Below are 17,154 nucleotides of genomic sequence, written 5' to 3'. Positions count from 1 at the left end.
GCAGCATCCGCGATCAGTCGCGCGCCACTTCGCGCATGTGTGGTGCGCATCATAAACAAATCATGCTTGCGTAAACTTACGGCCGAATAGTGTTGTGTTGTGTGTGAAGAAAGGTACCTATATTTTAGTAAATAATTGTACCTGACCAAAATACATGAAGTAACAAATAATTTTAGAAAAAAAAACTAGGTACCTACAATTGGTGTCTGTTGACCTAGTCGCACTAAATTGGAAAATTTATTTCAGTAAGCATTTTAATTTTACACAATGGTGGGGATAATTTAAAAATGTTATATTATAATAATAATTTTTTAGTATAAAATTACTATAAACATCATCCAAGTATTAGCAATGCGAATGGCTAAAAGATTAATTTTAAGTATTTTATGTTAAAGTGTATTTTCATTTAAAAAAAAATATATATAATATTTTTAGCACAATGTAAGGACTGTCAAGACAAAAAAAAGCAATCGTAATTTATGAACCGTTTTCTTTTGCTCTTGAGTGTTTCAATTCACGTCAGCAAGTTATTAATATTAATTACTAAGTAATTAATAGTTATTTTCCGATTCATCTACATAACCTGCACCGTCGATTCTTTGCCAGCTAAAAATAGACGAGCCTCGATCTATTTGTAGACCTTCTTATGCAAATAATACCGGAAAAGTTGGCTTTGCCTGGTAGCAACACTGTTATCTATAATTGTAACCATCGTAAAAACACTAGATCGTAATAATTAAACCGAAGTAACTATTTGCAGCAATATTACCTTGCAGGTATTGATATATCTGGTTGTAGCTAAGTAAAAAGTAAAGTAAAAAAAAAAGTAAAAATCGTTTATTGTTGCACATAAACACAAAGACATTTGTTGCAAAAGATAGGTAAAATTTACATCCATATGTGCATATCCTAATTATTGTTAACACAAGTTTCCAGGGGTCCCCGCACTAGGCTAGGCCTGTACCGCGGGAGACCTGTATTGCATTTTTATGTCATGAAAGTTAGAAAAACAAGTTAGCTATATAATTAAAGTACAGTGTAAACAATGATTAAACATTGATTCTGTTGCCTAAAGTATTACAGTTTACAGAAGTAGGTACCTATTCCATAATTAAAACCAATTGCAGGCAATTCTATCCCAATCCCAATCTAATTGTCCCCACAATCTCTATTCTCAACATTTTGCGGTATTATATAGGATATAACCCTAATACGGGCGAATCTCTTAACGGTGGTGAATATAGGACATTAGAAATGTAATTAGGTAACTTTTACTTAAAACTGAAACGCTCGCGTTAAACGCTCGTTGACAGTTGTCATTCACTGTCATCGCTACAACGTTTCCAGATCATTGCTGCTGGGATTTTTTTTTAAATTCATTATGGGTGAAAATTAAGAGTAGGTAACTCAAAAATACCTCTCACTCTCAGTTAATGATAACACTAATGAATTAAATGAATTATATGCCTGGTTTCATTTAGGTATCGCCCGTATTACGTTTACACGCTGTATATACTGAGAGACCCCCCTGTAGAGATAAATTTGCATTCTTTATGACTATATTCACAAGTTTGTTGGTGCTTATGAATATTAAGGAGCCATAAATTTATGTTTTGTACTTTGTTTACACCCAATAAGCACTCATTGTATTTCCTACATGTTTCTTAAATGTAATTAATTTTAGTATTGACGTCAGGTACATTTGCATTGATAATTAATTTTATTGCTAAAATTATTTTATGTGCTTCATTATACTCTTCTCCACCCTTTTCAATATAAATATGTAGGTGCCTACCAGTGGCGGCTGGTGAAAATTTCTGCTAGGCAACACTGAGCAAAAAGAAACTATACCTTAACATTAGGTTCTTTACTAGTAATCAATTTTAGGCAAGCCGGTGGTAATCGGCTTGTATGGACCAGCCACTGCTGGTACCTACCTACTTCTATGGGATGTAACAACACAGGCCAGTTTAGGCAGATACCTGATATTCTAAAAATCTTTTGCAAATACCAAAACTTAAACTGATAACGTCACTACTTATCAGTGGCGGTTGGTGAAAATTTCTGCTAGGCAACACTGAGCAAAAAGAAACCTACCTTATTAACATTAGGTACTTTAATATTAATCAATTTTAGGCAAGCTGGGTATCGGCTTGTATGGACCAGCCGCTGCTGCTACTTATACTATTTACTAAAATATGTACATAGCTGGTTTTACCCCGGACACTTCTCAGTTTTCACATAGTCAATACTTACACACTGGCGTAAATAGACTAATGTTATGATAATGACACTTTTTGTTTCTATCGCGACAACATTCTTACGACAATTTAGAGCAACTACACCACAGGATAAGTAACATTACTAAACTACTAACTCGTGAACGCTTCGAATGTTCATTATAGATAGCCAACGTGTTATAAATATAAACAAACAGGAATCAAAACTCTTTTGTAGTCAAAACGTCTGAAATGCCGTATTCGAGCCATGTTTATATGAAGTGAGTAAGATCTCATTGTGACATAATAACGATCTTTCAGTGTTATATTAACGTGTGTGATACAAAAAGTTCGTTTGATTCTGACATATCCGATGTGGATCTGGACTGGATCTAATATTTGACGTATATTAAAATTCGGATCGGGCAACAGGAATCGGGGACAGTAATATAAATAGGCTATGATATTCAATTGATAATTCTACTATATACATTTGAGCGAATACTTATGTCGCTGTATTTACAATAGTTAGATAACTAGTAGAATAATGTGTTTGAAAATCTAACTTGTGACCTCTTACAAAGTAAGCGGTCGATACCACAGAACAAATTAAAATCAATCAATCATATTGATAAGCAAATAATTAACTTATGACTTGCCTTATTTCTGATGCCTAAAATTCTTAATGAAACAATAAGGGCCTGTTGCCAAATGAAATGACGTAAGTATCAAAAGCGGTGGAGTAGTTTCACAGACCTATCATTTTGCTTACGCTGTCATCCTACTTCTATAGGTAGTTTTCACTCTGTAATAATGCTGTGGCCTTAGTGAAAAAGGGTATAACTCAAATTGACTCGGTGAAAAAGGTCACAAATTGTCAAGTCCGAGATGGGACTTGTGCCCTTTTTCACCGAGTCAATTTGAGTTATACCCTTTTTCACTAGGGCCACAGATTATTTATTTATGGTACAGCAATGTAGAGATACCGATATAGAAATAGCGATAAAGAGAGACTGCTATACGCTGCAGAGCGTGAAAGATTGGCTACTTTTCTATACATTCAGAAGTTATTTCTTACACTACAGGTAAATTCTGATCTTTGGATTTGAGTCACAAGAACGTAATCACGACTATACCACAGTATAATAAAGAGTACTAGCGTACTATCTATAATAAACTATCTTTTAAACACACAACGCTCTAATTTTTGCCATAATTAGGCTTGCTAACTTAACATGTAGACATAGGTTCGCATCATACTAATCTACATGCGTACCAGCAAATAAACATTAAGAGGGTTTTCTGAATCGTTATTTAGCGGCCAATAAAATTCACCGAACAATGTAAGTGTCAATTTAATATGATTGTTGGATTTCGAAGTTTGCTGTCTGAAAGACCTGGCGTGGCGCCTTAGTATCGACGCCTGGCGAAAAAAAGCGAATCAGAATTCCCTCATTGTTACAATGTAATCGTATAGTTTGGTTTATTGTTCCGCAACATAACTTCCTCCTAATTGCAAGGGACTAACCGAATGATAATTTGATAATAGTATTGTGAAGTATTATTTAACATTTAACGAACCCTGAAATGCGCGGATGTGAAACGCTCGGCACATCCTCGCGACCGCTCTGAGGCCGCCCGTTTCCCTTCGTTTTCTACAAGGACCTTCAAATAGCATCAATTCATGTAATTAGACCATGCATATTGTAACCTTGAGCCGTTTTGGCTTCATACTCTGGGGCCGCAAGGACTCAGCGAGGGTGCACTTATATTAGGTAAATAATATAGCTCTAAAATGATGTGCAATTGTGCACGACCAAGGCTGATTTTTTTATGACTTTGGCAGATTCATTATACATTGTTTTACATGATACTTAGCGTAGTTTTGCTGAATTTAGAGGTTTAACATCACATCGCGGTTACATGTTAGATTATTAAATTAGCTGTAATTTTTATAAAGTGACCTTACAGCCGGATGCACTAACGGTTCAGCACGTGGTTTGTATCTTAGATACGATAGAGAATGATACAGCAACTCATGCAAAATACCATGATATACAGAAATTACTTCCTAACACGTGATTGCAACGGTCTAAAGCGATTCACATATAGCTTGATGCAGGTGATGATAACTACATACTTACACAGGTCATGCAAATATCTCTGAAGGAGTGAGTTGTTTTTAAAATCCGAATTTATCAGAAGAACGAATTATTTGCAAATTACGAGCCAAATGAATGTTTAATAATTTTTGGAACAAATGGAAAATGGACATTTAAATTTTATGCGTTTTGGCGTCGTTTTAGAAATTAAATTTGACCTTTTTTGGACTTTTAATGACAGAATGAGGCTACCCATGGTCATATTGGTCATGTTTTATCACCACAACTACAATGACATTGCCAGTAAAATAATAATAGCAATTCGATTGCCCATCGCATCAGCAACGGTCCTAATAATAGGCTCGATTAATGGCTGCGTGCGATTTGTGTAACTTTTGTTGTGTGTGGTGCAGTGAATGTAATAAATATGGAAACGGACGAAGTGCCATATGTATGTAAACACCTTCTTATGCCAACACATTAAGGTACCTGTATACATATTTTGAATTCTTTTCGTGCCCATGTTTATAACCGTCATTGCACCACGTTTACCTACCTCACATGTATAGTACCTACATTAAAAACATATAGTTTGGTTTCATAAGGTTTAACAATATTGTTAGACTTTTTGAGTTTGGGAGCGGTTCGCTGCGCATACGCAAAGGCCCGTGCCCTTACGACAGACTCGTGAGAAACAAAAAACGGCGTAGTGTCAGAAATGCGAGTGGCAAAGCATTGGAAACACTTTGTTCGCGGAAAGGAATGGATTAATTGCAACATGTGATTTATGAAATACATATTTGCAATCAAGAACCTACTAATACAAGGCCAGTAACAGGGAATGATTGAAATTAGATTATTTAGAACACTCAAATATTTAAGAGCCACAAATTATGATGGTAAGTTTGGCGAAATAGTTCCGAACTCAGAATACATCATCTTTGTATTATTACATACTAGCTTTTGCCCGCGGCTTCGTTAAATTCGAAAATAGTGGAATGCTCATTTATTATAATATTAGTAAGTAAGTAAGTATCTTATACTATTAAACGAGCAATTCTTGTATATTTATTTATTTATTTATTTATTTATTTATTTATTTATTTATATATACCGACGATCTCGGAAACCGCTCTAACGATTTCGCTGAAATTTGTTTTGTGGGGGTTTTCGGGGGTGAAAAATCGATCTAGCGTAGCCTTAGATCCCGGAAAACGCGAATTTTCGAGTTTTCATGAGTTTTTCTTTCGCATTTGTAAACGTAAAATATGGTCCTTAATTTCGCCGCGCGCGCATCGATTCCGCGTAGCTCAGTCGCACGAGGTCGGTCTAATGTTCGCAGATAGATCGTAGGTGTCAGGGTTTCGAATCCCGGCCAGAAATTAAGTTTTTGTTTTTTGTCTTTTTTTTTGTTTTTGTATTTATAAGAGTTTTTTTTTTATCTAAAGACGTGATATATTAAAATAGAACCGAGCGAAGCTCGGTCGCCCAGATATTGGAAATTAAACTACACTAGGTGTACATTTATGAAAACACTAGCTTTTCGCTCGCGTTAGAAAGAGACAAAAAGAAGTATATGTCTCCATCCCTTCAACTATCTCCATTTAAAAAATCACGACAATTCGTCGCTCCGTTTTGCCGTGAAAGACGGACAAACAAACAGACACACACACAATTTCCCATTTATAATATTAGTATGGATATGCCTAATGATTAGGCATTTAGCTACATCATCATCATCCTCCTTGCGTTATCTCGGCATTTGCCACGGCTCATGGGAGCCTAGGGTCCGCTTTGACAACTAATCCCAAGATTTGGCGTAGGCACTGCCATCTGACCCTCCAACCCGAAGGGTAACTCCGAAAAGCGACTGGTAAATATCAAATGACATTTCGCACATAAGTTCAGAAAAACTCATTGGTACGAGCCGGGTTCGAACCCGCGACCTCCGGATCGAAAGTCGCACGCTCTTACCGCTAGGCCACCAGCGCTTCTAGCTACATATACAGATATAAATTATCACATCGAAATAAAGCTATGCTTCAAATGGCGTGTTTAGCACGAAAGAGAGATCTGCTATAATTACTCAAGTAGGTACCTATATCTAATTGTAACGGACATTATTTCATCTCGCATGCTGTTAAATATACCGCAATTTAATACATAATTGTAATACTTAATTGTACCTATTGTAAATTTACTTTTAATATTTTTGATTTAAAATGAAATATAATAAATGCATCTCGTTTTCTGCAGGCATCATGCAAGAACGGCTAAACTAATATAACGGATTTTGTGTTTGTTGTCTTGTCAGAAGAAGGTTTTCATTAAATAATATAAAACCTACCATCCGATATAGGCAGATAAATTACAAAGTTTGTTTTAACGATTAACGTCCTCCAATTGATCGCATGCTGCCAATATTTGGACACCAACAGTTATGTACGTAACGAAGCCTTGGCCTTGACTCATACGTACAATGGCCTCTCATAACCATCGAAAACTCTTAATGGCGTCATGAAAATAAACAACGCTCGCTGAACGTTGCATAAGGCTATGATGGTTATAATACTTCAATCTCATCCGTTGTCGCTTGAACCTTTTTTGGGGCTTAAGTGACTACAGATGAGTAGATATTTCAAACCATAAATTAAATATAACAAGATCATACCATCCCATACATTAAAATGCGACCGCCTACGAACGCGCTTACACTCCACCACACATAGATGACGCCACAAAAAAAATGTCTTGTAGCTTTCGATTATACTTGTAGATGGCGTTAAGTGTCACTTTTGACATAGATTTAAGGCTCGGAATTGACACTTAATGCCAATCTACAAATAATCGGTGGCAACAAGGAATTTTTTGTGGCGCCATCTATGTGTGGAGGAGTGTAAGCGCGTTCGTAGGCGGTCGCATTTTAATGTATGGGATGGTATGATCTTGTTATATTTAATTTATGTTCAAACTAACATAAAATTGAAAAGTGAAAGAAGCGAAAGAAGTATCGTTCCGATTGTCTCTGACTACCTATACTGCGTTTGACTAACTTTACCTATGTGCCTATTTTAAACTGTAACGAATATGAGTTTTATTTCATGAGTAACTATCGCGGTAACCGAAGACAATATTATGTAACGAGTATATCAGCAAATTCCTAAAAATATATTTGTAAGGGTGGACGACACAAACCCGTAGGCGTATAAATAATTTTCCCGTCTACGTATCTTTCCTAATCAAAACCGGGTAGCAAAATTAGGTGTAGGAAATATTCACTTAAAATCGTATTCATAAATTATTATTTAAGTGTGTAACTAAATGTAATCGAACTTGACTATGTTCCTAACGCTAATCAACGTGTTTAAAATTTCAACTAACATGTTTTAAAGTAGCAATAATCGCACCTAGGATTATCTTCATAGGTTACGATGCTGCCTCTATGTCTCTATTTAAGTTAACATTTGATCGATACACAAGGTTAACATAACTCGCTAATTCAGTATCACGGTTATTCAACTGTTTTAACCAAGTCATTCACTTCCAACCTGTGTTTATCTAACCAATTACTATTTTGTATTCACAGACCAAAGGCTGCTCCACAAAAGTTACAACTAAGAAAACCAACACAATGACTCAATGGACATGGAAACACAACGCGTCTTGCTGCATCGGGCATCTTCGGAAAGGCGATGAGCCTTCGGAACTCTTCGCCAGGTCGCGGGGGGGTATATCCCCCCTGTTTTGGAGGCTCCCGATCCTGATATGGGCGTTGCTGGTCATTGGCTGGTCCAGTGCCGGCTTTTGGGGACCTCCGGAGATGTTCTTCCTGTATATGACGCATTGGGGACTAATACTGATATTGGTGGAGTCTCTGTTGGGCGTTGCTGTTGCAATGATGAAGCACTGTGGAACGTTGCCTGGTAAGTTTTAAAACATGAATGAATTTTATAGAGATATTAGCGATATTACCACAATTACCATTCTCAGTCAAATAAGTTTTTAGATAATGAATCTCACAACGAATAATTTAGCCCCTTCCAGCGTTTCTTCCCTGGTTTCTTCCTTAGAAAAGATTGCTATAAAAGTTACAAACAGTGCGTGAGGTAGAATTAATGGAAATACACATCTAATAAGTGCTACATTACTAGTTTAAAACAAGGTTTATGGTGTACCTAATAATTACATAAAACCTTGATTAAAGTAGATCAATACTGTCATAGGAACCGCAAGGCGATTTGCAATATCATGAGATAGAGCGTTTATCTTGAAATTAGGTAGTATTAAGATCAGAGCTCTGGAATTTTATAACGGCATGTATTTCGATGTAAGTCCAGTAAGTATTTTATTAATCTTAGCTAAATCAAGTGACTTATTAAGAAACATTTACAGTAAAATGCATATAAAACGTTACTATTTTTAAATTAGTCTAGTTCTAGTAATATGTAATTATTTTAACGAGCGGTTATCTAGCAATATTTTCTCACGTGAATATCAAATAAGAAATTCTTTATAGAGATGAGTAATGAAATTGATGATATTGAAAACTTCAGGAATGCGTGTGAAACTATGAATAGGTGGGAATTAGAAAATTATTGTTGTAATTAATAATTTGCTGGTGTTTTTATGCGGAGTAGATGATTAATCTAAAATGATTTTTTATTTTCTTACTAAGTTCTTATAGAAGAATAACAAATATGAGATTTTAAAACCATTAAAAAATCATATTTTAATCTGCGACGTCGATTGGAAATTCTCAACAAATCCTAGGTAGAAACTGTTAGATTTAAATGTAATGTGTATTTATATAATCTTACTATTTGCATATTACCTATTATGTTACTGGCTTACAGCAAGCATGTCTATGCTTCATAGTATTTGAATTTTATATTTCGCCTGTTCTTATTTTTGTCTGCATGACAATATCATGTCACTTGATTTGTTTGTTTACTTTAGGATGCACGTTATTTAATATATATTAATTATACCTAAACAGTCTCGTGTTATTTAACCATTGCGTACTCAGAAAGCTGCGTTACAATGGTTATGGGCCCAGAGAGCCCTAGGTATATTTAAAATTGAAGTCGAGTCAGTTTTAGGTCAACGTATTTTGTGGTACGTACGGTTGACACGGAAGTAAAGGTTGACGTAGAGAGGTCAACAGAATGAGTACTACTGTGAAAATAGAACCGCTTACTCAAGAAAATTATGAAACGTGGAAAATTCAGGCCGAAGCGGTTCTTATAAAAAATGATGCATGGAGCTACGTGGATGGGAGTAGCGCAAAGCCCGCCGAGGTGGAGGAAGCACGGAAGTGGAGCGTTGGAGATGCAAAAGCTAAGTCCGATCTTATACTTGCTATCAGTCCTAGCGAATTACGTCATCTACGTGATTGTAAGACGTCGCGAGAGGTGTGGCTGAAACTGGAGAGCGTACATGCCTCCAAAGGACCCGCTAAGAAGGCGACGTTACTGAAACAGTTGTTGCTTCACAAAATGCAGGAAGATGGTGATATCAGGGAACATGTTATGCATTTCTTTGACGTCAGAAATAAGCTAGCTGATATGAAAATAGAGATGAATAAAGATTTAATCTCTATCATGCTCCTCTATAGTCTCCCACCAAGTTTTGAAAATTTTAGATGCGCTATTGAGTCCAGAGATGAGTTGCCAGATCCAGAGGCCTTAAAGATTAAAATTATCGAAGAGTTTTCTTCAAGGCGACAGAAAGGTATAGACGATGGAGCATTTGTTGTAAAAGGAAAATATTCTAAGCCGTTGAGTGGAGCAGGTGCCAGTAGATCTTACTTCAAAGGTAGATGTTGGAAGTGTCAAGATTATGGCCACAAAGCCTATGAATGTAAGATAAATGATAACAAGGAACGATACAAAGACAGTGCCGATAAGTATGTGTCGAAGTCTAATCGCGATGAACAAAATTATAATTATGGTCTTGTAACTTTTAATTGTATTTCAGACAATAAAGCTGCTGCGTGCGATGGGAATGAGGGCTGGATCATGGACAGCGGGTGCACCTCGCACCTGTGTAATGAGGCTCCTAAATTTGATAATTCTTTTACACCTGTATCTGGTAAGCTTAGCCTAGCCACAAATTCGTCAGCCAATGTAAAAGGTAAGGGCACAGTAAGGTTACTTACATGCCAAGATGATTTAAAAACATTTGTGGAGTTAAAAGATACATTATTTGTTCCGGATCTGAGATGCAATTTGATTTCAGTTGCAAGAATTACAGATAGGGGCTATAGAGTCATATTCGATAAGTATGCAGCTCATGTTGTGAATGACACTGGAAATACTGTCATGGTCGCAAATCGTTCGGGTAACCTTTATCATGTCGAAGAACGGCTTGGGACTGCTTCAGCAGTTATTGGTAAGAATGATGATGTAAAGTTGTGGCACGAGCGCTTGGGACATTTAAACGTAAAAGATTTGATAAGGCTTTTGAACAAAACTGGCATAAAATTTGAAATGGCGGATTTGAATCAACTGTATGATTGTAGTATTTGTGCTAGTGGGAAAATGATTGCGTCTCCGTTCCCGAGAGGAAATGGACCATGTGACGAGAAACTGAGGATTGTGTATTCGGATATTGTAGGTCCCATGCGTCATGAGGCTCTTGGTGGAGGAAAATACTTCATCACTTTTATTGATGATTCTTCTAGATGGTGCGAAGTGTTTTTGCTAAATAAAAAGAGTGAAGCGTTAAAATTCTTCAAGATTTATAAGAATCATGTTGAAAATTTGACAGGTAAGAAAATAATATACTTTCACACTGACAATGCAGGAGAGTATTGTAGTAGAGAGTTCGATGAATACTTGCAGGATGAAGGTATAAGAAGAAGGCTGACTATCCCTGGTACACCCCAGCAAAACCCAGTAGCAGAGAGGATGAACAGGACATTAACAGAAATGGCCAGGTGCATGTTAATATCATCAGGTCTCTCACCAGGATTTTGGGGCGATGCTGTACTGACTTCATGTTATATTCGAAATAGATGTCCAACTAGCAGCTTAGCAGGCGAAACACCCTATGAGAAATGGTTTGGTAGACCTGCAACAGTAAGTTATCTGCAACCTTTCGGATCTAGAGTCCACATTTTAAATAAAGAGGAAAACAAGGACAAATTTGCTCCACGTGGAATAGATGGTATATTTGTGGGGTATCCAAGCGACCGAAAGGGTTACAAGATTTGGTTACCACAGGAGCGAAAACTTGTCGTATCTCGAGATGTCAAATTTCAAAAGTTCATTGAACAGACAGACGAGCATGAGTGTAGTGAATTAGATCCCCTAGAAGTCAGAAATGAAGAGGTACAGATGGATACTAATAAGAGTTCTTCACCTGGTTTAATTGAAATAAGTTTTTCACCCAAAGGTATTGCTACAGAATCAAACCCTCAGAATGATCCAATTGAAACACAAATAGAGAGTGTTCAGGAAGTTAGAAATGACGTGGATCAGACAGAATCGCACGGGGATGACAACCAGACAGCAACGGTTCATGTGGAATCAATTGCTGGTCCGTCGCATACTCCCGTTCAAGATGTCGGCTCCTGTATTGACGAAGTCAAGGTTATGAAGAGAGGGCCTGGTAGACCGCGTTTAGAGAGAGGACACATTGGAAGACCAAGAAAAATTTACCACATGAACGAAGTGAGACAAGAAGTCGAAGCAGAATGTAATGTAGAAGGATCGTCTGACGAATGTAATGTAGAAAGATCATCTGCCTGTCAAGATTATGCTGGTGTAACTAAAAGGATGCCAGATGTTGAAACAGAAAGTGGCTCAGAAGAATATTCTGACTGCCAGGAATTCGCTGGTGCTGCCCAGATAACTTTAAAACAAGCACTGTCAAGTGATGAAAAACAGAAATGGAATGAAGCCATTTTATCGGAGATAAAAAGTCTTGTAAAGAATGACACCTGGGATATAGCTGAGAGACCAGTCGGGCGAGCGATAGTAGGTTGCCGCTACGTTTTAACAACTAAATTGAACATTGACAAGACAGAGAAGAAAAAGGCAAGGCTTGTAGCGAAAGGCTACAGCCAAAAATATGGTATTGATTATCACGATACTTTTGCTCCGGTAGTCAGATTAGACACGATACGATTGTTAACATCACTTGCGGTAGAATTGGATATGGAAATCCATCAAGTAGACATTAACACAGCCTATCTAAATGGTACATTGGACGAAGAAATATATATGGAGATACCTGAATTGCTTAAGGAAAGTCTACAGAAGCTCTTGGAGCTAGAGGAAGTAGGATCTGACACGTATGAACGAGCTAAGAAAATGTTAGCCGATATTAGCGCTGGGGGCAATGTCTGCAAACTTAAGAGGTCATTATATGGATTAAAGCAAGCGGGACGCCAGTGGAATGCCAGGTTAGACGACCAACTTCGTCGCATGGGCCTGAGATCATCGTTAAATGAGCCATGCTTATATTATGAAGACATCGACGAAAACTCCAAACTTTTTGTTGCGGTGTACGTTGACGATATATTAATAGCTTCACAGAATAAAGTTTACATAGAAAAGTTCAAAAAACAACTGGCCAGTGAGTTTGAACTCAAAGACTATGGCATCGCAAAATATATTCTGGGTATTGACATTGACAGAAATGTCAAAGGTAAAATTAAGTTGTCACAACAAAAGTATGTTGAAAATCTTTTACAGAAATTTGGTTTTGAGAATTGTAAAGGATCCGTGTCGACTCCAATGGAAGTGAACTTGAAATTTGAACCCTTTAAAAGTGACACGAAATCCGAAGAGCAATATCCATATCGGGAATTAATTGGAAGTTTGATGTATCTTTCCGTTGGAACTCGACCTGATATTTCAAATACCGTTTCTAAGTTAGCACAGTTTGTGGAATCCCCGCGTAAAGACGCATGGGTCGCTGCGAAACGCGTATTGCGTTATTTACAAGGGACAAAAGAGTATGGACTCGTGTTTACAAAGACTGGTAAGTCGTTAGAGGGGTATTCTGATTCTGATTGGGGAGGCTGTGTATTAGACAGGCGTTCATATTCTGGCTATGCTTTTGTATTAGGTGGTGCGTGTGTGGTATGGCGATCCCAGAAACAGAAATGTGTGGCCACGAGCACTTCCGAATCGGAGTATGTTAGTTTAGCGTCAGCGATGAAGGAAGCGATGTATTTGAACAGCTTGCTAACTGAAATCGGATTGGGTAAGTTTGCACAAGTAACCTTAAATGTGGATAATCGAGGAGCAATTTGTCTAGCCAATGATCCAGTGTTTCATTCCCGCATGAAACATATAGATATTCGCCATCATTTCCTTAGGCATGTCTTAAAGGAAAATCAGGAGATTAAGTTGGTGTATTTGCCAACTGAGTTCATGTTGGCAGATATATTAACTAAGGCTTTACCGAAAGTAAAGCATTACGAGTGTATGTCCGGTCTAGGAATGCATTCTTTGTTTTAATATTATGTTTTGTGCATTACTATCTTCTAATCTGTGTTGATAATAATTATAATATACACATTAAGAGGGCGTGTTAGATTTAAATGTAATGTGTATTTATATAATCTTACTATTTGCATATTACCTATTATGTTACTGGCTTACAGCAAGCATGTCTATGCTTCATAGTATTTGAATTTTATATTTCGCCTGTTCTTATTTTTGTCTGCATGACAATATCATGTCACTTGATTTGTTTGTTTACTTTAGGATGCACGTTATTTAATATATATTAATTATACCTAAACAGTCTCGTGTTATTTAACCATTGCGTACTCAGAAAGCTGCGTTACAGAAACAAAATTAACAAAACCTGGTTTTGGTTGAAAAAAAAAATGTTTAGTTAAAAGGTGGTTTTTCATAAACATAAGGTAGACGCAAACCAGGGAAAACGTAAACAAAATAGTAAACGGAGTTCTATGAAGATTGTGAATCTTTTTTATAATTATTATCTTTGATGGAGACTAATTCTTCAATAAAATTGATACGTGATGCGATTGTACTCGCATCTTCTATTCTATAACTTCTAGTTACGTGCGCGCGCGCTGCATCGGCACGCGTTTGGCTGCAGTGGCATTCTTTGTCACACAAATAGACGCGGCCGATCAAACGCTCTACTAATTATTCTCTTTAGATTCCTGCCACTTGATCGATCGCTTTTCTAGCTTACATTGTTATAGTGTATGTATGTTGGAAATTTAACTAGTTACCTTTTAATAATTCAAGTGCTTTGTGTCTGTCTACGTTTTTATACTCACTTAAACACATGATTAAGTAACTAGTTGGTTGAAACGAGAAAAATGATAATCTTTACGTTTTTTTTAACATGTCCAGCATGAACGTTTGATTTTTGGCGACGTCTGAGGTCGATAATTATTTAATTTTAGCCTCATCCCTGTAAAATTATACTTACTCCAAAAATCTTAAAGCCCCACTTATTAAAATCACTCTTAGGTCCTAAGGCACTGGTCCCACCGCGAGCTAGTAAATTATGAGCTATCGGCTATAAAAACGTACAAAAGATAATCATTCCCGCCTAAATAAAAGAGACACGGCGATGTTTATAGTTACTCACCCAGCGGTGACCTATCAATATCGCCGTGTCTCTTTTATTTGCACGGGAGTGCTTATCTTTTGTTCGTCTTTATAGCCGATAGCTCATAGCTTACTAGCTCGCGGTGGGACCAGTGCCTAAAGACCAAACCTGCCAAAGAAAAATCTCTTGTTCCCACTACTCCGTATGTTTAACCTGCACTGTGGGTACACTAAATTTGTATGTCAATACATTATAGTCTTGAAATCCATAAAATCAATAGATGTGACCTAAGTTATAAACATGAACTGCATACGATCACGTAAAATTACGTTAGTCACAAATAAAACGGTATTTGTGAGACAGTTCTTTGCTTATCCACTTAACCTCAAATTATACAATGTTAAGGTGATTTGACAAAACACACAAACTCACAAGGAGAAGTTAAAGTAAGTACTAATAAGTACACACAGGTGCTCAGTAAATGTTTGACGTTATGACCTTTCTCAGGTTGAATATTATGCCAAAAATGTTAAAATATGTGTTTAAAACGCGACACTTCATTTAATTAACATGTTGTATGTTTTCAGTTTTTATACCATTTAAAATGGATGGTAAAAACAAACTAAATATTTACTCGTAAGTGCGTTTTCACATTATCCGATCCGATATCGGATGTAGGATCGATATCCCATACATTGAAGCCGCCTTTGATTTTTGCCTTTGAAATCCTTCCGAGATCCGATATCGGATCGGATAATGTGAAAATGCACTAATGTGGGTCAAAAACGCCCACTAATGTCTAATTAAAACCAATTATTGTCGTATAAGCAAACACGAGCTCAGAAGCACAGGGCCGCCGGCCGGCAAGCACTTCACATGACTACTTTAACATACCGAGAAGGTATACCATACTAAGTCAAAGAGGTGTAAATAATAAAAACTATCAATCTCCACACACTCTTTATGAATTAAATATCATCACATCATCATCACCTTCCTTCCATGCTTCTCGGCAAAAGCCGTAAAAGAAGAATAGAATAGAATCGTTTTATTTGTGTAAAAAAAGGGTATACATTGATGTTACATTATATTATAAGATTTATAAGTTATAACCAGCCTTAATTTACCATAATAAATGGCGTACAAATTATCTTAATTAACCTATTTATCATGAGATAAAACTATAGAAACGGATTTAAAAAAATACGGATTATAAATTCATTATACGCGATTTAATCCGTTTCTATAGTTTTATTTCATGAGTAACTATGGCGGTAACCGAAGATAACCTATTTAAATGGAATGCTCTGGGGGCCTAGTTTTTATTTTTTATTATTGTTATACATTGAAATAGATATCATACACGAAAGAAAAAACGACAAGGCCCAATGGCGGCCGAGCCGGGAAACGATCCCGGGTCTTTAGTTTACGCGGCTTAATGTCTTTACCACTAGACCACCCGCCCGCCGTGGTACCCGACGAAATTTCTAGTGTATGTTATCTGATATTTCTGATAAGGCTAGGCGCCTTTTGATATTTGTGTATGATATCTCTTTCAATTTATATTTTTTATTTATAGTAGTGTGACTACTTGAAAAAATAACAAATCAAAAAATATTCAATAAATTAATTTGATTTGTTCCCTAGTTGTGTTTATTATTGTTATTATAAACTGGCCAGTGATTGACCATACTCCTGATGGAAACCTGATGGAAAGTGAGGACAACGCCGAAGTTGTAGCTCACTGGTTCAGTAATAGCCTATTCGCTCTTGACTTGAATACACCCAGATTGTATTCGGCCGGGAATACAGATGAGCATGTTTAATTCCTTGTGATATAGTCCTGTGATATAGCCTATATAGTATGTGGGTCCTTATGGCACTTACAGTTAGTGCTAATGGTAGTTGCCCGCATGATATGGCTTGCAAAGCCAAACTTGGCCCTGAGGATGCGGCAATTATCGTTACAAAGTCATTTCACAAATTAGCAGGGCCCTTTGACCTTAGCCACTAAGTCTCATGATTTTTTGACGTTTTAGAATACCTTACTCGATATATAACTTTTGATAGAGGCTTGAATCATGATATTAGGTTAGGAACATGATTTTGGAGCTACGAAAACATTTTATTAAAAAAAAATATCGCTTAGAGCCGGTAAGGCACAGCGTAAAGTTACTTAAACTACACAGGTATGGTTAAATTGTAGTTTAAAATATCTTTCGGTTAGATTTGAACTTTAAGATACGAGTAAGTACATGAAAATATTTGCTCTAGATACTATATCAGAT

General features: G+C 36.7%; 1 protein-coding gene across 2 annotated transcripts in view; it reads left to right on the top strand.

Moving 5' to 3' along the window:
- Positions 1-27: 27 nt before the first annotated feature.
- Positions 28-17,154, top strand: part of LOC125225709 (protein rolling stone-like) — a 35,440-nt gene continuing 18,313 nt past the window's right edge. Inside the window, exons 1-2 of one of the 2 annotated variants that reach the window (XM_048129540.1) lie at positions 28-113; positions 7,908-8,244. In XM_048129540.1, coding sequence (XP_047985497.1) covers positions 7,953-8,244 — 292 coding nt within the window. In that variant the 5' untranslated portion in view covers positions 28-113; positions 7,908-7,952. Of the gene's footprint in view, positions 246-7,907; positions 8,245-17,154 lie in introns of both variants that reach the window. The other variant, XM_048129539.1, reaches the window with a different exon arrangement.

Source organism: Leguminivora glycinivorella, chromosome 4 (assembly GCF_023078275.1).
Source record: "Leguminivora glycinivorella isolate SPB_JAAS2020 chromosome 4, LegGlyc_1.1, whole genome shotgun sequence".
Classification (NCBI taxonomy): Eukaryota; Metazoa; Arthropoda; class Insecta; order Lepidoptera; family Tortricidae; genus Leguminivora; species Leguminivora glycinivorella.
Note: the sequence above shows the minus strand (reverse complement) of the source record. Positions and strands in the feature narration are given on the sequence as shown.